Raw genomic sequence first — 22,208 nt, forward strand, 5'->3', positions numbered from 1 at the left:
CTTTCAGCTGTGCGTTTAGGAAAAGTGAAAATGAATAAAAATAGTTTGTTTTTCCGGATCTCCGACTACAGAACTTACCTGATTATCACGTAGAATTAGATTTCTACCGGAAATTCAGGTAAAAGTTACGTGAATTTCAGGTAGAAAAAATCTACGTGTTTTTTTCAGGTGGAAACCGCGCAGTTTTTTTTGGGTGTAACATAAAGGCTTTTTTGTAAAAACGACTCGTAAAAAGGCCTTTTCAGATTGATTAACGCTACTCGGAAAACGTTCTGGCCACCCTGCTGTCAGTTCGCAACAAAAACACTGTCAAAAACGCCTTCATCTTTCTTCGCTCGCGAACGCAGATACATCAATCCGTGTGACGTGGTGAAAATTTTTGGCCGGATCTGATTTTAGTCAATTCAAGTGGAGTTTAGGACAACTTTGGAGTTTCTGTTTGTCGCAAATTTGGTCAAACTCGGTTCCCAACGATCGCCGCGGACGCTGGACGGAAAAATTTCGCACGAAAATCGGTGAAAATGAGCTCTTTTAAGAGAGACAAAAAGGAAGAGGAGGAAGGTAAGTGCGACTTGCGAGCTGCCAATGATAACACCTCTCGAATCGGGGTATCGATGTCGGTGAGAAAGAATGATGTTTTCGTCTTCTTGGGGGAAATATTTGCTTCTTAATAATTTTAAAATGTTCACTTTCAGGCGGCAGCAACCCCTTTTCAAATTTGGAGAAAACCTCGGTGCTGCAGGAGACGCGAATGTTCAATGAAACCCCGGTTAATGCACGAAGATGCACCCACATTTTGACAAAGATTCTGTATTTGATCAATCAGGTGAGATATGTCAAAATTATAATTATTGCTAAATAATTAGGAAATAATGTCCTTGACATACAGAATTACTCAAGTAGCAGTCTAAAAAAGTATTTCAGAATACAAAATTAAGAAAAGCTTGACATTTTTTTAAGATTGACCTATTTAGATAGGGCTTCACATCACTTCGAGTCAAGAAAACTAATATGACAAACAATTTGAAAACTCCTGGATGGACTAAAACTGGGAATGATCTTCTAAATGTTATTTTTATTGGTCATGGAAACTGAAGTTGCAGAGTAGCATTTATATCTATAAAACCCCACCTTAGTTTTTTTTTTCAAATTGTACAAAAACATTCACGTCCTACTTCCTTGTAAGCTCTTCGGCATTAAAATACACGAATTTCAATATTTAGAGTAATACTGATTGCTTTGCTACTCGCATTTACCCTTCATTGGATTTGCGCAATTTACATATGAGTTCTATTTTATATCTTTAAACTTCAACATTGTTTACTGAACTTATCAAACCTTCATTTTGTCTCAACAGGGAGAACAGCTGGGATCGCACGAAGCCACCGAATGTTTCTTTGCCATGACCAAGCTGTTCCAATCAAAGGACGTCATAATGCGTCGGATGGTTTATCTGTTCATCAAAGAGCTGAGTCCTATTGCCGATGACGTGATCATCGTGACCAGCTCACTGACCAAGGACATGACGGGCAAGGAAGATTTGTACCGAGCTCCGGCCATTCGTGCGTTGTGCAGCATTACGGATAACACGATGCTGCAGGCTGTGGAGCGGTACATGAAACAGTGTATCGTCGATAGGAACGCTCCGGTTTCCAGTGGAGCATTGGTCAGTGCACTTCATTTGGCCAGCACGGCCGGGGAAGTTGTTAAACGATGGGCTAATGAAGCGCAAGAAGCTCTGAACAGCGACAATATTATGGTGCAATATCATGGATTGGGTTTGCTCTACCACATACGTAAGGCGGATCGTTTGGCCGTGACTAAGTTGGTGAACAAGTTGACAAAGCAGAATCTTAAAAGCCCGTACGCCGTTTGTTTTTTGATTAGGATTGCGTGCAAAATCATCGAGGAAGAAGATGCTGCGGGTAACACCAATGCCGAATCTCCATTATTTGAGTTCGTTGAATCCTGTTTGAGAAATAAAAGTGAAATGGTTGTTTACGAGGCAGCTCATGCTTTCGTCAACTTGAAGAGAACCAATCCGCGAGAACTGTCAACGGCTGTCAGCATTTTACAGCTATTCTGCGGATCTTCAAAGGCAACTCTGAGATTTGCTGCAGTAAGAACGATGAATAAGGTTGCCATGCTTCACCCACCAGCTGTAAACGTCTGCAACCTTGACTTGGAAGGCCTGATTGCTGATTCAAATCGTTCAGTAGCTACATTGGCCATAACAACTTTACTTAAAACTGGTGCAGAAAGCTCTGTTGAACGGCTTATGAAGCAAATCGCCACCTTTGTAGCAGAAATTTCCGACGAGTTCAAAGTGGTTGTCGTCCAAGCTATTCGGGCGCTCTGCTCGAAATTCCCTCGCAAACATGGTGTCATGATGAACTTCCTCAGTGGAATGCTCCGGGAAGAAGGAGGTCTCGAGTACAAGACATCGATTGTCGATACGATCATCCTTATCATTGAAGAAAATCCAGAAGCTAAAGAATCAGGCCTATCGCACCTTTGTGAGTTCATAGAAGATTGCGAGCACACTTCGCTGGCTGTCCGGATTCTTCATCTTCTGGGCAAAGAAGGCCCATACTCAAAGCTACCTTCACGATACATTCGATTCATCTATAATCGAGTCATTTTGGAGAACGCAACGGTCAGAGCCGCAGCAGTAGCTGCCATCGCCCAGTTCGGTGCTTCTTGTCCGGATTTGCTGCCGAATGTGTTGGTGCTACTGAATCGGTGCCAAATGGATTCAGACGACGAGGTTCGCGATCGCGCCACCTACTATTACACGATCCTGAACAAAAATAACCCCGAGTTAAACAAATCGTACATAACCGACAACGGAATGGTTTCACTGCCGTTGCTGGAGAAATCCCTGAAGGAACACTTGAATGGCCCACTGACCGAAAAGTTCGACATTTCGATTGTACCAAAATCGCAAACCGTTCAACCCGAGGTTACCGACGAAGTGATGATCATGAACAATGGTAATGGGATATTTTTTGTTGGTAATTCGGCAATATGTAATCACATTTTTCTCATTTTTAGCACTACCGAAGATTCCTCGTATTACGCGCGAAGAAGCCAACACCGAGAAATTGCTCCAAATACCCGGCATCCACCGACTTGGAGCTCTACACAAATCATCGGCCCCGGTACAGCTTACGGAAAGCGAGACGGAATATACTGTATCATGCATCAAACACTGCTTTGGGCACCATATTGTTTTTCAGGTAATTTTAAACCTATACTGCCCACAATCGTACATATTTGTTTCATATAGATAGGACATCTAGCAAAGATAGGACTGATATGCAATCATAAGCAGTACTACTATGTATTATTATTCATTCAGACTAAGGGCCTGTGCGGTATATAATAGTCTTATCCATTCGGCTCGGTCCATGGCTACACGTCGCCAACCACACAGACTACGGAGGGTCGTGTCCGCAGATGACTACCGGTCTAATGAGCGTTTTGTAGATTGGCGGCGAAATCTTTTCGATCGGAGCGTCTTGCGGAGTGCAAAGTATGTACGATTTCCAGCCACTAATGCGTCTCCGAATTTCTCTGCTGGTATCATTTTTGGCAGTCATTAGTGAACCCAAGTACACAAATTCTTCTACCACCTCGATTTCGTCACCACCGATGCAAACTCGCGGTGGGTGGCTCACATTGTCTTTTCTCAAACCTCTTCCAATCATGTACTTCGTCTTCAACGTGTTGATGACTTATCCGATCCGCTTGGCTTCCCTCTTCAATCTGATGTAGGCTAGATGGAGGATCTTCTAAAAGTTACGTACCATACTATCTATGTCATCGGCAAAGCAAATAGCTGGACTGACCTATTGAAAATTTTCCCACTCGTGTTAATCTTTGCTCTTCGTATTACCTCTTCTAAAGCGATGTTGAATAGCAGACACGAAAGACCATCACCTTGCCGTAACACTTTGCGCATTTCAAAGCGACTCGAGAATGCCCCTGAAACTCGAACTACGCACATCACCCGATCCATCGTCGCTTTGATCAACCGTATCATTTTATCCGGAAATACGTGCCATAGCTGGTCCCTTTCGATTGTATCATATGCGGCTTTGAAGTCGATGAATAGATCATGTGTGGGCAAGTTGTATTCGCGACATTTTTGCAATACTTGGCGATTGGCGAACACCTGGTCCGTGGTGGAGCGTTCGCCCATAAAAGCCGCCTGGTACTCCCCCACGAACTCTTTTGCAATTGGCGCTAGTCGGCGGCATAAAATTTGGGAGAGTACCTTGTAGGCGGCGTTCAGCAATATGATTGGGCGGTAGTTGCTACAATCCAGCTTATCGAACTTTTTGTAGATGGGACACACGACACCTTCCATCCGCTCCTGCGGCAAAACTTCCTCCTCTCAAATCTTGGTAATGACCCAGTCCAGCGCTCTAGTCAGAGGCTCATCACCATGTTTAAATAGCTCTCCTGGTAGTTGGTCAACCCCAAGGGCTTTATTGTTCTTCAGCCGGCCAATCTCCTCCTAGGTTTCCTGACGATCCGGTGCCGGTAAAAAGTTCATCACCATACTGCCATCTTCGTCTGCCGCATCGCCATTTAGGTGTTCTTCGTAGCGCTGCTGCCGCCACCTTTGGATCACCTAAAGCTCGTTCGTAAGAAGGTTCCCGTTTATGTCCTTACACATATCAGGCTGTGGCACGAGGCCGTTACGTGAACGGTTCAGCTTCTCATAGGACTTTCGCAACCAACTCAAGTCTCTATTGGGTTCAACGAAGGATAAAGTAGAATTGTTAAATAAGGCAGGCGTGTACAAAATAAGTTGTTCCCAATGTGAAAAAAATCTATGTAGGCCAAACAAAAAGATCATTATTATATAAGGTTCAAGGAACATTTGGCGGAAGTGAGTAAGGCGAAAAGAGAAGACGAAAAGAGTTACGATCCGGAGAATGGTCTAGTATTTGACCGGTGGTACCAGAAGTATGAAGATCTTTTCCTGAAGGATGGTGTTAATCTGGACGATTCAACGAAGGTCCGTCTACTTCTCAGAAGCCTCAGCGTTAGTGTACACGATAAGTACGTAAATTTCCTATTGCCGAAACATTTCCGTGAGTTTTCGTTCACGGATACCGTGTTAAAGTTGAAGCAGCTTTTCGGAGTGACTACAACCTTATTCAGTAAACGCTACCAATGTTTCCAAAGCAGAAATGGGCGTTCAGATCCGGAACCGTCAAAATGATCCGGATCTTTGAAGTGAGTGAATGATTCGAAGTTCACTTTTTGAAAGATCCGGTTCACCAGATCAACAAATTATCTAACCTTTTGTAAGAAAATGGCGGAATAAAAAGTTTATTGTAGGATCTCTAGACAAGTTATATATGCTCGTGCGTGAGAGAGGGGTGAAATGATTGTCTGTACGGGTCAGACTGTGGTCCTGAATGACAACCGTTTCACCATTTTGCATTCTCCCTAAGTTTTGATCCAAAGATCCGTTCCCTATGAAAGATTCGGATCATTAGACTGAATGATCCAGATCTGATCCGCTCAACGAAGTGATCCGTTTTGCTCATCTCTATTCCAAAGTTCAAAGCGATCCGAGGAAGATTACGTAACTTATGCAGCTACAATCAACAAACCTTGCGAAGATTTCAAGTTGAACCGTATCACAGCCGATCAATTCAAGTCTATAATCGGATGGAGATGGCGAATGTAAATTGGGAACTCTCATCACCGAATGCAAGCGATTGCAAAATTTGAAGCACGACACCGCTCTGATCGAACAAAAGCCATTGCTAGCAGCCTCGGTCTGTGCGGTCAAGAAAAACGGCATCAAGCAACAATCAAATTTATCTCGCTATTCATTCAAGGAAACCAAGCTTCCAAGCGGTCCGAAGACACCGAGCTGGCAGTGCGGTAGCATGCACTATGTTCGTAAATGCTCTTACACCAATCACACTTGCAAGACTTGCAATAAAATTGGACACAAAGAGGGATATTGCAGCTGCATACCTGTAAAATCCAATCAAGAAGGTAAGAAATTCAGAAAGAAGAAGTTGATCATCAATGGTGTTTTTACGGTCAATCTAGTAAAGAGTGAAGCAAGAAAGAGGTTTTGAATGTCGTCATTTACGGTGTGAAAATGAGTCTCCAATTTGACATAGCGTCCGATATTACAATCCTTTCAAAGCAGACATGGAAGAAACTAGGATCCCCGGAACTGAAGCCTACAAGCAGTGAAGCTAAAACGGCATCCGGAAAGCGTTTGAATATAATTGGAGAACTTTCCTGTCCAATCGATTTTGGAGGTGTTGTTAAAGATGGCACCTGTTTCGTGACCGTTCATCCTAATCTCAATTTGTTTGGTCTCGATTGGATTGAACTATTCAACCTTTGCTCAAAGCCCCTCTCTGTGATCTGCAATCAAGTTCGTTCCACATTGTCCGCAATCCACCCCAATAAAACAGCTTTTCCGAACGTATTTAAGGACACACTCGGTCATTGCAAGACAAAAGTTAAGTTGTACCTCAAGCAAGAATTACGTCCTGTTTTTAAGCCGAAGCGTCCAGTTCCATTCACGTCGATAGCAAAAGTCAATACCGAGTTGGATCGTTTGGAGCAGTCAGGAATTATTACACCCGTCGAGTTTTCGCAGTGGGCGGCGCCTATCGTTACAGTAACGAAACCCAATGGCAAAGTTGGCATTTGTGCCGATTATTCGACAGGTTTAAACGCTGCACTAGAAACAAATAATTACCCTTTGCCTGTTCCGGACGATATATTTACAAAGTTGAACGGATGCCAATTTTTCAGCATCATCGATTTATCTGATGCCTATCTTCAAGTTGATGTTGATGACGAATCAAAGGAACTCCTCACAATCAATACGCATCGAGGACTTTATCGTTTCAATAGATTGGCACCAGGAGTGAAGTCAGCTCCAGGAGCTTTCCAACAGTTGATGAATAGCATGATAGCGGACCTCGAAGGAGTTGAATCGTTCCTGGACGACATCATAGTTTTTAGTGGAACTGAGATCGAGCATCATAAGCGACTTGAAGCTCTTTTCAAGCGTTTGGAAGAATACGGCTTCCATCTTCGAGAAGACAAATGCAGCATATTACAGCGTGAAATAAAGTATCTGAGCCATATCGTTGATGAAAAAGGTCTAAGTCCAGACCCATCGAAGATTGAAGCTATTGTCAAGATGCCAGCACCAACCGATGTCACAAGTCTACGGTCTTTCTTGGGTGCTGTTAATTTCTATTCAAAGTTTGTGAAACAAATGCATCAACTACGAAAACCTTTCGATGTGCTTCTGAAAAAGGATCCAGTTCAATTGGTATTCGACGTGTCAACACTCTTTCAACAAGATTAAAGAAATCCTGCAATCCCATCGATCTACTACTTACTCATTATGACCCTCATTTGGAAATCATTATCGCTGCGGATGCCTCAAAATCTGGTATTGGTGCAGTTGCTATGCATCGATTTCCCGACGGTAATTTTAAAGCAATCGCTCACGCTTCTGGCACACTCAATCAAGCTGAAGCCGGATACAGTCAGATCGAGATGATATACTTACTTGATACTTGATGGGCTACAGCTCTTCGATGAACCTACGCCGAATGGAGTATCCTTCTCCGCTGGACTCGATCCTTGGCCAATCGCTTCCAGTCGCCCTGAATATTGAGCGCCCTCAGGTCCTCTTCAACTGCAAAGAGCCATCGTGTACGCGGCCTTCCACGAAGCCTGCGGCCTCTTCCGGGTTCTCTACTAAATATTATCTTTGCTTGTCGTTCTTCCGGCATACGAACAACGTGACCAGCCCACCGTAGTCTGCCGTGTTGTATAAGCTTAATAATATCCAGCCCTTTATACACCTGGTGCAATTCGTGATTCATGCGACGCCGCCAGATACCGTTCTCCTGTTTACCGCCGAGTATTGTCCGCAGCACCTTACGCTCAAACACTCCGAGAGCTCTCCGATCAGCCTCCTTTAACGTCCATGTCTCATGGCCGTATAAAGCCACCGGAAGAATCAGAGTAGTATACAGCGCGAGTTTTGTTTTCGTTTGCAGACTACGGGACTTAAGCTGGTTACGAAGTCCGTAATAAGCCCTATTTGCAGCTGCAATACGCCTTTTCACCTCGCGGGTAACATCATTATCACACGTCACTAATGTTCCAAGATACTCAAATTCTTCTACCACTTCAAATTTTTCACCATCCAGCACTATTTCGCTACCACCACCACTAATGAACCCACGTTGATTGCCAGCGACCATGTACTTCGTTTTGCTGGTATTGATCGTGAGTCCAATCCTCGCTGTCTCCCTCTTAAAAGGCGCAAAAGCCTCTTCCACGGCACGGCGATCAATTCCGATAATATCGATATCGTCCGCAAATCCCAGGAGCATATGCGATTTTGTGATAATGGTACCGCTTCTTTGCACACCAGCTCTCCTAATCGCTCCCTCGAGCGCTATATTGAACAGTAGGTTCGAGAGTGCATCATCCTGCTTTAATCCATCTAAGGTAACAAATGACGTCGATATTTCATCCACAACCCTTACACTTGATTTCGATCCGTCCAACGTTATACGAATCAGCCGTATCAGTTTCGCCGGAAAACCATGTTCAAGCATAATTTGCCATAATTCATTCCGTTTCACTGAATCGTACGCCGCCTTGAAATCAATAAACAGATGATGTGTCTGCAAGTTGTACTCCCGGAATTTATCAAGGATTTGTCTCAGGGTAAACATTTGATCCGTCGTTGATCGGCCCTCACGAAAACCTGGGGTGACATTGCGCATCTCGAATCGAATCACTCGATTCGTAAGTTTTTGGATTCGTTTCGAAAAAATTGCGGCATTATCTATTTCGTTCGACTTCATTCAGTCGCAGTACAAGATTTCGAATGGTGCTGTACTAATTCAATCGAGTATGTTCTGTCAAACGAAATGTAAACAGAGAGAATAAGAGATAGCTGTCTCCGTGTTTAGTATGCCGCCCGCTGGAGAGACAACCTTCAGCGCATGGCGAATGTGAGTAAACAGAGAGAATAAGAGTAATTTCATCTGCGTGTAGCATGTTGCCTGTTGGAAAGGCATCCTTCAGGGCATAAATTGGCAGTTAATTTATAAACAAGCAAATTGTGCTCAATGACTTTAAGAGCAATATTATTTATTGAGCTGTGGCAACCGATTAAAACATTATGCCGATACGACATGTTTTGTAAATTGAGATATTGTTACGACACAAATTATAAGTTTTATGTTTATTGGAGTGTATGCCACAGATCCAAATTTAAGCTAAATAATTTAAAGTTAAAAAAGGATTGATAATAAATTACTTTGATGTTTCCATGTATTTTAGTTAAATGTACTTAGGTCTTCTCATGTGCGTTTTTTTTATTTAAATCATCTATTTTTACGTAGATTTTGGAATATACACGTTTTTACGCAGATTTTCTTCATAGATTTATCACGCGATTTATCGAAATCGTCAAAAATACGATTTTAGTTGAAGTCGTTTTTGCGCGGATTTCGGGATAATTAGAGATTGCATATTGTCTGGAAACTATAAAAGTAGGTATACTAATGACATTCTTTTCCTCAAGAGACAATATTTATTCTTTATTCTCTTCCCGTAGAGAAATAATAACAAATATAATTAAAAACTTTCAGCAAGAAAAAACTCTCGAACAACATTCGAAAGCTATAAAGGTGACGAGTGTTTTTCATTCGACTTGAGTCGTTTTTCAGTGTGCTAACGAGTTTCCATAATGCCAAAACATCTCGTTATTCTTGTACCTCCTCGAGCATACTCGAACGATGAGTCGTTTTCGAGATCGAATCGAAGCCCGTAATGCCAAACATGTTCGACTCGATAGAATTACGTTCGAATCGAGATGCACAATGCAACCCCTGCTTGGTATTCGCCGACGAAGGACTCTTCAAGCGGTCTCAATCTGTTGAACAGAAGTGCCCTTTCTTAAAGAGAGGGAAAATGAGGCCGTCCAACCAGCTAGCAGGCATTTCCTCGTCTTCCCATATTTTCGACATAATATGGTGCAGAACTTCATAAAGCTGCTCACTGCCATGTTTGAGAAGTTCAGCCGGGAGCTGGTCCTTCCCCGCAGCCTTATTGTTTTTCAGCTCTTTGACAGCTTTTTTAACCTCATCTAGTGTAGGTGACTCCACAGCTTGTCCATCGTCGCTAATATTTATTCTGTTCACCGATGCACCGTCACTTCCTCCATTCAACAAAGTCTCGAAGTGTTGCTTAGCCACCTGGCAGCCACTTCAGTTTTATCTGTCACGCCATTGACAGACTCATAAAACCTCCGCATATCGTTCTGCTCCATTTTTTCCTGCGCCTCACTAATCACTTGTTCTTCGTACTCTTTTTTCTTCCTGCGGTGGGTTCGTTTTTCGGCTGCTCTTGCTTCCTTGTACCGATCTCTATTCGATCGGGTACCTGACACCAACATCCGGCTTCTGGCAACGTTCTTCTCGTCTGTCACTCTCTGGCACTCCACATCGAACCATCCCGTCCTGGGTCGCCTCTGTGCAGTGCCTACCACTTCTCGTGCTGTTGTGCTCACCGCTCCATGGATCGACTTCCATAGATCGTTGATGTTGTCGCTAACGTTGATTGCACTTATCCGTTCGTCGAGCTTCTGGCGTTACTCAGCCGATACTCCTTCCGCCGACAATCGCTGGATATTGTCACGCATCGTTCGCTGTGATCTTTCGTTCGATACAGTTGACAACCGTGATCGAATTTTACTGACAACGAGGTAGTGATCCGAGTCAATGTTCGGACCTCTGAATGTCCGCACATCGATAACATCCGAGAAATGGCGCCCATCCACCAGAACATGGTCTATCTGGTTGCAAGTTTCACCATTTGGGTGTCTCCAGGTGCTTTCGGATGTGCTTTCGTGCGAAGTAGGTGCTACTGATGGCCATCCCTCTGGCAGCAGCAAAATTTACTAGCCGTAGGCCGTTGTCATTGGTAGCAGAGTGAACGCTCTCCCTACCGATTATGGGACGGAAAAGTCCTCTCTACCGACCTGAGCGTTAGCGTCTCCGATAACAATTTTCACGTCATGCTTTGGGCACTCTCCATAGGCTTTATCAAGACATTCATAAAACGTGTCCTTCACGTCGTCGGATTTATCGTTTGTCGGTGCGTACACGTTGATTAGGCTGTAATTGAAGAATTTGCCCCGTATCCTCAACACACAGATTCGTTCGCTAATGGGTTTCCACCGCATCACTCGCTTCATCTGCTTGCCCATCACTACGAAACCAACTCCATGCTCTGCTTTTTCACCGCCGCTGTGATAGATGTTATACTTGAATGCAGTATTGGTCGTGGGGTCCACGGCTCGGAATTCACGTTCTCCGGATCTAGGCCATCGGACTTCTTGAATAGCAGCCACGTTCACTCCAACCTTCTGCAGTTCACGAGCCAGAAGGCTCACTCGTCCAGGTTCATTTAGGGTCCTGACATTCCAGGTACCGAGTTTCCAATCATAGTCCTTATTTCGTTGCTTGATGTCAACCCACCATTTTGCAGCCCAGTCTCATGATATACGAATGCAAAAATGGTAACTTGGCTTAGAAACCTCACAGTTAATAACTGTGGAAGTGCTTAATGAACACTAAGCTACGAGGCGGTTCTGTCCCAGTGTGGGGATGTAATGCCAATAAGAAGAAGAAGAAGATATCGAAGTTACGTTAGATGAAGCTGTTGATTCACTTCCAATTACTTTCAACATGGTCAGAAATAGTACAATGAAATGTCCAACTTTGCAACAAGTTGTGCAATACAGCCAACATGGTTGGCCATCCAGCGACAACAGCATTGAAAATTAAAAAGTTTGGCTGTTTTTTCCATATCGTGAAGCTCTCGCTGTTGTTAAATAATGTGTGATGATGGCGGATCGTTTGGTAATACCATGTTATTTTCGTCATAAAATTCTGAAGCAACTACATAGAGGTCATCCCGGCATCGATAGAATGAAAGCGGTAGCTCGCAGTAATGTGTTTTGGCCGAAGATTTACAACTCAATAGAAGATTTTATTAAACAATGCTCCAATTGTGCATCTCATTCGAAAAGTCCACGCAAGGTTGGCCTCAAACTACTAATCCATGGCAACGAATTCACATCGATATTGCAGGACCGTTCATTGATCAACATTTCCTAGTTGTCATCGATGCACATTCGAAATGGCCTGAAGTTAAGATTGTCCGATCTCCAACTACATCTAGTGACACCGATTTTTTGGACGAATTGTTCTCAAGGTTTGGGATTCCCGCGACTATAGTGTCAGATAACGGTTCGCAGTTCACATCGGAGCAGTTTGCCACGTTCTGCAAGACAAATGGAATTCAGCATCTACGAACAGCACCGTATCATCCTCAGTCCAACGGCCAAGCGGAGCGATTCGTGGACACACTAAAAAGATCATTGCTGAAAATTAACGAGGGGGAGAAAATAGCAAATACACTACAAGTGTTTCTACAAGTTTACCGTTCAACTCCAAGTCGTATTCTGGAAGGGAAATCACGAGCGGAATTGATTATTGGTCACAAAATGAGAGCCTTCTTCAACCACTGCACTACAAAACTACAACCGTGAATAATAAGCAATACGCTCAATTCAACAAAAAACACGATCTCATGTTGATCAGCTCAAACATCGTGATACCAACGAAATTGCATCAAATACATCAAGTAAATCACCTTTAAACATTTTGGTTGACATGTTTGGACTTGAAGATATACCCGTTCCCGAACAAGAGAAATACCAAGATACCGTCGAAATACAAAATGAAGGAAACATTCAAATTGAAGAAATACCAATTATTGAACCTGAAGTAAATCAGATACCAGGTGAAATATTTCCTGATATATCTGAGCTACGAATACGTCCGCAACGATCCATTAAGATGCCATCAAGATTCGAACCATATTATGTACTACGGAAATAAGGAGGGAGAGATGTTATCACAAGCAACCAGGTGGTAGCATCAAAGGAGTTCTTGGTAACCAGCTTACTTGGCAACCGTTGGTAACTGTTAGGAAGAAAACAACTAACTATGAAAAATGATTCCATTCCATTATTGGCTCTTGTAAAGAACAGTCGCAAACAGCATAAATAAACGTTATTAGAATATAACAGCAATAAGGTAATTAACTGTATAGGTCAATAAGAAAAATATGTAAGGCTCTTTTTAGTGGAATGTATTCAACCGTCAAAGACGAGTTAAGAAAATAAGATAAGATTAGGTACCTAGCGTAGTATAAATAGTGTAAGGTGCGATTGTTTTCTTCAAGTCGAGTCAAGTACGAGACAATGAAGACGACCACACAGTTGTGGTCGAAATACGTATCTGCAAAGATATCAAAATAATTGGTGGAATTAAATGGAGAGTTCTAAACTCGTCTTAGGTTGAACTTTCGTGTGTTATTAGCGCGGTACAGTTTTGTCTGTTCCGCGCCCGTTTATATCGTGCCTCATTCGCCCTCGTGCGGTGTTGCAGCAATCTCGCCCATGCTGCATTCTTCTCTTCCACTAACTGCTCACATTCGCCATCATACCAGTCGTTTCTCTGATCCGGAGGCACCGTGCCAAGTTCAGCGGTTGCGGTGCTACCAATGGCGGATCGAATATCTCTCCAGCCATCTTCAAGAGACGCTGCGCCTAGCTGCTCTTCCGTTGGGAGTGCCACTTCCAGCTGTTGCGCGTAGTCTTGGGCTAGTCTACCGTCTTGTAGCCGCCCAATGTTTAGCCGCGGCGGACGACTCCGACGCGTGTTGTACACCGTCGAGAGTTTTGAGCGCAGACATACTGCAACGAGGTAGTGGTCGGATTCAATATTCGCACTGCGGTAAGTGCGTACGTTCGTGATGTTGGAGAAGAATTTACCGTCGATTAGAACGTGGTCGATTTGCTTTTCGTTACTTGATTAGGTGATTTCCATGTGGCCTTGTGGATATTCTTGCGGGGGAAGAAAGTGCTTCAGACTACCATTCCGCGGGAGGCTGCAAAGTTAATCCATCGTTGGCCGTTGTCGTTCGATACGGTATGCAGACTATCCGGTCCGATGACCGGTCTATACATTTCCTCCCTTCCTACCTGTGCGTTCATGTCGCCGATGACTATTCTGACGTCCCGCAGTGGGCATCCATCGTATGTCTGCTCCAGTTGTGCATAGAACAGTTCTTTCTCGTCGTCTGGTCTCCCTTCGTGTGGGTAGTGCACGTTGATGATGCTATAGTTGAAAAAACGGCCTTTTATCATCAGCTTGCACATCCTTGTGTTGATTGGCTGCCACCCAATCACGCGTTGGTGCATCATTCCCGGCACTATGAAGCCGGCTCCCAGCTCGTTGGTGGTGCCACAGCTTTAGTAGAAGGTAGCCGCTCGATGGCCGCTTTTCCACACTTTCTGTCCTGTTCAGCAGATTTCCTGCAGCGCTACGACGTCGAAGTTGCGGGGATGTAATTCATCGTAGATTATCCTGTCGCAACTCAAAACTATGAGTAGTCCTGCTTTTGACGGAAATTGAGTAAAATTTCCGTGGGAAGAAAAGAGAGGGCAATACAATTTTACTCAGTTACTGAGTAGGTGAAAGTTAGCGTGAGGGGCACGTGCTCCGCAATTATACGACGAATTTGGCGAGTGAAATAATTAACAACATCATCTACACAGAGGTCAAGCCCGATGGGTGACCAGTCAATACATGAGATAGAATCACAAATACTATCATAATCAGCTCGGCAGTAATCGTACATTTGGTGAACGTCAGAAGCATCGTCAAACGTAAACAGGTTCGGAAGGTTAACGACTATGTCCAGAACGGGATGGTCAGCATCCAGGGAGATGAGGGGCTCGACGGCTTCGGAAACGGTGCAAGTAGATTTAGCTGCAACGTTGGCGAGGACGAGATCCAGAAACCGACCATTTCTGTTAGGGACTCCATTGAGCTGGGTCAAGCCATTAAACGAAAAACCATCGAACAATGCGGATCTGCTGGTGGACAAAACAGATTGAGGGTTCACATGCATAGAGGTGTGCGCCGCCGCCGACAGTTTTTGACACGCCGCCGCCGACATTTTTGCATCGGCGCGCCGCCGTTGAAAATTTGTCACGCTGGTGGTCTATAATTTTCCACGCCAATTCAAAATAATTTTTTCCGCATTGACGTAACTAGCCTCGATGCCTAGGGGGGGCTATAGGCCCTTGATCTATTTTGATCTAGTTTGAGCTTCTTTTCAAAAAAATTCCAACATTTTACCACCTCATTAACAGGGTGGCCACTTAACCGGGAAAACCGGGAGAACCATGAATTAATCGGGAATTTGATAGAACCGGGAAAAACCGGGAAATAACCGGAATTTTCGTTGACACTGAGTTATTCTTAGGTTTTTACTTGATATTTACTTGATATCCATTTTCCATCTCACTGAACATATATTCATCTCATCGCAAAATAAATAAATACAGCACCAATCTCGTCGCTTCTTTCTGCTAACAATCGTACTCACTGGTAAAAAAAATCACAAAAATAAAAAACAAACCAAATTCCTTTTCATTGCTTTGTTTTAGATGGGATTGAAATAGGAGCTATGGGATGAAGTGACGAACCGTTCCCCTATACCGATTTCTCGTATTTTCTTAAATTTGTTTTCTAGAAACTATTATGGGTCAAAAGGTTCCAATATTGATGCGTATTTTAAATGAGTTTTGTTTCTGAGTTCGTTTATTTGGTAGGCCCAAGCTTTTATAATAATTTACGCAGCAACAGCTTTTTTTAGATATGGACAATCGATATCAAAATCCAAAATGAGTTTTACTATAATAGTGTTTTATAGGAACTATTATAAGGATGCGTGTTGTTGAGATTTTTGTTATCTCAGTATTTATTAATATACCGGATTTCAGTAATTAATGAAATTTTGATTTTTGGTATAAAATATTGGAAATCTCAGGACCTAAATATCTTAGGAATCACTTTTTAATTCCACGATTTTCACAATAATATTATTCTTCTCAAAAGAACAGGATTTATTCCGGATATCAGAATTTCGATTCCAAAATTATTTTGTTATGTCAGTTATTTTCGTTCAATCAATTTAAAAAAATCTGTCTGTTCTTATTTTATATATTTTCAACATTTGAAATCTATTCATTGCTTTCGAAGTATTTTCACAGTTTAAAAATTGTTGGTGGTATTTGAATACCAAACCTTGAATTCAATCTACTACCACGAAGCCCTTCTAAAATATATTTTGAAGAAATTATTTTAAAGTTGCAGAGATTGTAGAACTTAGGAAATGCGTCATTGCAAAATTGAAGAAACTTTTCATTGTTGATTAAGATTTTCTATTAAAGGAATTTCATTTCTAAAGAATTTTTTTCCTTACATTTTTCAAGCATACTATTCAAATGGAGATTCAGCATCATGATTAGCATTAGCATTATTACGGTGTAATTCATAGATTGGAAACTAGTGATACTCTCGTTTCTCTTAACAAAATGAATTCTAGAATGCTATCAGAAATCACGAAGGGGAAGGATCTTTGATTCCAGTCTTAGCAGGAATAATAATATTATGAGAATATCTACTCTCGGCAACGCCCTCTCGGCAACGATTTCCAAAGGAAATTCTGTAGAGTTTCCGCAGTAAATTGCGAAGTGGACGTGGATATTTCGAATTATTTGCAGAGGAAATTCAGAAGATTTTTTCTGAGGGAATAACGAAAAAAATGCCAAGGAAATTTCGATAAGTTTTCCAAATACAAAGAATTCGTCAAGGAAACTCTTTAGAATTCCTGAGGAAATTCCGAAGAATTTAACAAAAAAAAAAAAACAGCCAAAATAATACCGAAAAAATACCGGACTTAGTTTGAAAGGATTTCCTGAGGAAATTTAAAACAAAATCCCGAAGAGGCTTCAAAGAATTTCTAGAGGAAATTTTCCGAAAAAATCCAAAGAATTTGTCGAGGAAATTCCGGAAAATTTCTCGAAAAATTCCCACAGAATTTCCTGAGGAAATTTTGGGGATTTTCCCGAAGAAAATTTCAAACAAAATCTCTAAGGAATTTCGAAAACTTGCCGAGGAAATCCTGGAGATCGCTAAAGAACTTCCCAAAAAACATTTTCAAAAAAATTTGAAGATTTTTTTAAGGAAACTATTGAAAAATGGACTTTGGACTTTCTACAGGGAAATTCGAAAAAAAAAAATGCTGGAGAAATTCCGAAGGATTTGACAAAAAAATGCGGTTGAAAATTCCGAAGATTTTTTTTAGAATTATCCAATAAATTTCCTGAGGGGGTTCCGAAGAATTTTCCGATAAGATTTCGATGAATTCCCTTAAAATAATCGGGATAGTTTTGATATTTTAACAAAATTTAGTAAATAAAATCCAGGAAAATCCTTAAAAAGTTTTCTTCAATCAAATGTTAAGTAAAAGTATTGCCACGCCGAATTACGCCGCCGTCGTGGTTCCTGGACCTTTATTTCGAAGTTATTTCTCATTATTAGCTAAGACAAATTATGCAATAATTTTAATGAGGTTTATCAACCAATAAAATATAATATTTTTAGAGCATGAGGTATACATTTTTGAATTAAGTTTCTGTGAGAGCAGTTGGCTTACTTTTTATGATAGTTCAGTTTTAACACGAATTTGTGCAATGCATCCAAAAACCTATTCGTTGATCATATCCCATTTTTGATGCACCAACCGGGAAAAAACCGGGAATTTGAAAATGGAAATTGAGTGGCCACCTCATGATTAAGCTATCTTAGTGGTAATGTGATAAATACGGTCCAACCACCTAAAGCAATTGCGGATCAATCCCGCACACTTAAAGGCAATATGTGACGGGTCTCCGTCAGATTCCCACCGGTAGGCAATGGAATTTTCTGCATATTTCATAAATATTCTATCTATCTCAAATGAAGAAAAAATAATGCAACATATACCTCCAGAGATTTCGACGGGAATCTTCCAAGCATATCGAAGGGAACCTCCAAAGATTCCGAAGGCAATACACCAGTGATTCCGGCAGGAAATTTCCAGGGATTCCAATCAGAATTTTATGAATATCTTCCATTCTATAGGAATTTCGACTGCCAGGAATTTGAACGGGAATGTTCCAGTGAATCCTACGGAAATGTTTCAGGGATTCCAATTCAAATCTTTTAGAGATTCCAATTGGAATCCTCCAGGAATACCGACGATAATATTCAGAGATTCCGTAGGCAATGTTTCAGGGATGTAGAAGCAAATCGTCGAAGGATTCCGAAGCAATCTGTCGAGGAATCCCGAAGCAATTCGTCGAGGGATTCCGAAGCAAATCGTCGGAGGGATTCTGATCGTCGAGGTATTTCGAAGTTAATCATTCAGAGATTCCGAAGCCAAACATCGAGAGACTCCGAAATAAATATTCAAGGGATTCTGAAGCAAATCGTCGAAGTATTCTGAAACAAATCGTCAAGGAATTCCGCAGCAAATCTCCCAGTTTTCGATACAAATCTTCGAACGACTCCGGAGGAAATCCGAAGCAAATTAACGAGAGATTTTGAAGAAAATCCTCCATGGATTATGAAGAGTATCCCCCACAGATTCTGAAGGATATCCCTTAACGATAAGGATAAGGATTTAGTGTGTATTCTTCTGGATTACAATTGGAATACTTCGATAATTCTGAAAAGAATTCTTTAGAGATTTCAATGAGAATTCTTCTCGGATGCTAATGGGATCAGTGGAAACTATCATGCTGCTAGTTAAGGGGAAGTTCGCTGGAAAACTGTCACTCTAGTCCGTGATGGTTGACCGCATGTCTTTGACTGCTGGCAAAGTATCACGTTTGCTTTGATTGAGATATTGGTGGCTCTTCGTTGCTGTTCATATCAAGCTTACTTTGATTCTTACAAATCAATTAGATATTTTTTCTTTTCTATATTAACAAATTAACATATAATTAACCAAATGACATTTTCGACTAAATGGCCCTCTATGTTAAACAACCATTTCAGCTGAAATGCATTTTCGACCTTATAACCTATTCGGCCAAACGACGTGTTAGAGAAAAGTGCTTTTTTGGCCAAATTACCAATTCGTTGTATAACCGTTTTGCCCAAACGTTCATCTCGGTCAAATACAATTCGGCTTGACGCTTTTCAACTTAACGTATTATTCGGCCATATGACTTTCGTCAAATGATTTTCGGACAAATTACCTTTCCTCTTTTTCAATAATTTTCCATTGAATTTCCGGAGAATTTCTTATAGACAAAGAATTTCCTGTAGAAATCCAAAGAAATTCCTTAAAAAATCTTTTTTTTCGTTGAAATACCAATCGGTTTCCCGTAATTTTTTTTTAAATCACGTAAAGTTCTGAATAATCTTGGTTAAAATTTCGTAATATTCTCCATGGAAATTCCGAAGAATTTTCCGTAGAAAATTTTAAAAATCCCATGCAAATTCCAATGAGTTTCCTATGAAAATTTCGAACAATTTGCCGTTGAAATCCAATTTTTATGTTGATGTCCACATTTTGAACAATCTCACGTTGAAAATTTGAAGAATTGTTTTGAAACTTAAAATAATTTTCCTTAGAAATTCCAAGGTGCTTCCTTGGAAATTCCAAAGAATTCCCAAAACTTCATAGTAGTTGCCATGGAAAATTTGAAAATAAATTTCAAATGAATGTCTTGAAGCAGCTCAGAGAATTTTCAAGAGAAGTTCATCAGATTTTTCCGTCTAATTTCAAAAGATTCTTCTGTTGAAGTCTTGAAAACATTCTTAAAAAATGCAGAAAAAAATCTCCACGCCGATTCACGCCGCCGCCGACCAAAATTCTGACAAACGCCGCCGCCGCCGATTTTCGGACCGGCGCACACTTCTACACATGCATAAACCCGTCCTCCGATGGAACCCATTCCAAGTTCGGTTGATTATAGTCTCCTAGTTGCAAGACGAAGTCATATAAGTCCAGGTTGGATCTAATATACTAATATACGAGACACCGGAAACGACCTTTTTGTTTAGGTCGAAATACGTATCTGTAAAGATTACAACGTAGTGGAATGAATGGAATAATACTAAAACTCGTCTTACGACAGTTGAGCTTTTTCTTTGCTATCCACTATTTTAAACTATGCCAAACAACTTTTTTTGAGCATTTTTCTCAAAATCTCTTATAAATATTTGAAAAATTCGTGGGCGGGAAAAAGTTTTTTTCTAAGCTCCCGCCTTAATTTCTAGAGATAAGAATCAATTTCTAAGGAACAAAATAATTCATAGATATCAGCAATGCGTTTAAAATGTACAACGTCGCTCGATTGTGGCAAAACATTTGGCAGACAACAGTACTAATGCAACAATTTTCTACAGTTCGATTGCGTCAACACACTGTCGGATCAGTTGCTGGAAAATGTTCGTGTCGATCTGGTGCTTCCGGATGGTTTCATAACAAAAGTGGTCATCCCTTGCACGAAGCTTCCCTATGGCGAGAAAGAATCCACCTACGTCATCGTTGAATTCCCACCGGATTTGCCGAACTCAATTGGTATAGACTTTCTCATCACATCGCGCGTCTGGATCATCACTAAACGTGCTTAATTTTACAGCCACTTTCGGTGCTACGTTGAGGTTCCTCGTGAAGGATTGCGATCCATCGACAGGACTGCCAGACTCGGACGAGGGCTACGACGACGAATACATGCTGGAGGATATCGAAATCACCGTCGCTGATCAGATACAGAAGGTCAAGAAGCAGAACTTCAACGCTGCTTGGGATAGTGCAGATACCGAAGGTTTATATGTGCTACATACTCGATAATGGGATTATAATGAAGGAAATTTGATTGTTACAGAATGGGTGGAAGCAGAGGATACCTTCGTATTGTCGACGGTCAGCAGTTTACAGGAGGCGGTGAATACTATTCTGAAATTCCTTGGTCTTGCCCCAGCCAATCTTTCGGAGAAGGTTGCCGATGGTGCCCACACGCATCAATTAGTATGCTCAGGTGAGTAGACAAACATTGAATGTGCAAAAAATGGTATTAAAATGCTTTCTGTACGCAGGCACTTTCCGTGGTGATGTAGATGTTCTGGTTCGCGCCAAGCTGGCCGTGTCGGATGGCGTAACGATGCACCTGACCGTACGATCAACGGACTCGGACGTGGCAGAGTTGATTACCTCTGCCGTGGGTTAGAATAACTGTACCAACTTCCGCATCTACTTGAAAGCACCCAGCTCCCTCTTTACAAACATTCACCAAGTAAGGCAAACGAATGCTCGTACTCACCCGCTTTCTCCAACTGCATAAAAACACGTACACAACTGATGATGAGAATTTGTTCTTTTATGTTATAAACATTGCAAAGTATCTATTATACATAACTGATAATGATAGTGGTTTATATTAGTGTTAAGTTTTCTTTTCGTCAGCATTCGTTAATGACTATGGTAGAGCAAAGAACGGTTCGAGAAAAAAAAATGATAATAGATTGAGTAGTCACAAACATTCAATAGACCATTACAAACGGCTCTTGTAGTTTATTTGAATAACCCATACAAATATATGGATATGAAGTAAAATATGATGGAACGAATATGTGAATATCTGTATTAGTAGTACTACTGAATGATGGAGAATATTTAAAATAAATCATTTTCTTTTAATCAGGAAATTGTGGAACAAAGTTGTGCATTTATTTCTGAAAGACAAATCACCCTTATTTAAAAATAAATTATCTTTGAGCTTGATAATTATAGCTTGAGTGCGTTCAGCGAGTGTTCACAGCAGGCACAAATACAAAAACGCGAATAGTGTATGTCCACCCCGCGTTTGCATAACACATTAAACTTTGTTTAACATTTATTATGCACCACGGAGGCGACATTTGGCCCCAGAATGATAATCGGTCCCGAAGCCCAACATCTATGTTTAAACGTGCTCTGGTGATTCAACAGCAGGGCTCCACGACAACCATCTATGTAGGATAGGCAGGCAAAACGCGACGTGAGAACATAAATTATTGGCAAATAATGTGTATTCACATTTGCATCCTCTCTGCTCCTACCAGAGATATAAACGACCGAAAGCCGTGCTGCCGCGAACAGATTTTCTGTTTCGTTTTGCTCGAACCGGATGCATTGCGTAAAAAGTAATA

The 22,208-nt window shown here is 41.5% G+C and overlaps 1 protein-coding gene across 1 annotated transcript; it reads left to right on the forward strand.

Annotated features, from left to right (window-relative positions):
• The first annotated feature begins 307 nt into the window (after window positions 1-307).
• LOC134213416 (coatomer subunit gamma) lies at window positions 308-21,725 on the forward strand. Its single transcript, XM_062692458.1, has 8 exons — window positions 308-561; window positions 696-826; window positions 1,358-2,993; window positions 3,055-3,239; window positions 20,424-20,598; window positions 20,660-20,845; window positions 20,906-21,058; window positions 21,117-21,725. Exons 1-8 carry the CDS (start codon window positions 522-524, stop codon window positions 21,245-21,247), a joined length of 2,637 nt encoding a protein of 878 aa, XP_062548442.1. The 5' UTR covers window positions 308-521; the 3' UTR covers window positions 21,248-21,725.
• The last annotated feature ends 483 nt before the right edge of the window (window positions 21,726-22,208 follow it).

This window comes from Armigeres subalbatus, chromosome 2 (genome assembly GCF_024139115.2).
Source record: "Armigeres subalbatus isolate Guangzhou_Male chromosome 2, GZ_Asu_2, whole genome shotgun sequence".
NCBI lineage: Eukaryota > Metazoa > Arthropoda > Insecta > Diptera > Culicidae > Armigeres > Armigeres subalbatus.

Bases quoted from the DNA above. Each gene is read 5' to 3' on its own strand.
- LOC134213416 (XM_062692458.1), top strand. From the start codon at position 522: ATGAGCTCTTTTAAGAGAGACAAAAAGGAAGAGGAGGAAG. The intron at 20,599-20,659 runs GTATAGACTTTC...TTAATTTTACAG, and splicing joins GGATTTGCCGAACTCAATTG to CCACTTTCGGTGCTACGTTG. The intron at 20,846-20,905 runs GTTTATATGTGC...TGATTGTTACAG, and splicing joins GGATAGTGCAGATACCGAAG to AATGGGTGGAAGCAGAGGAT.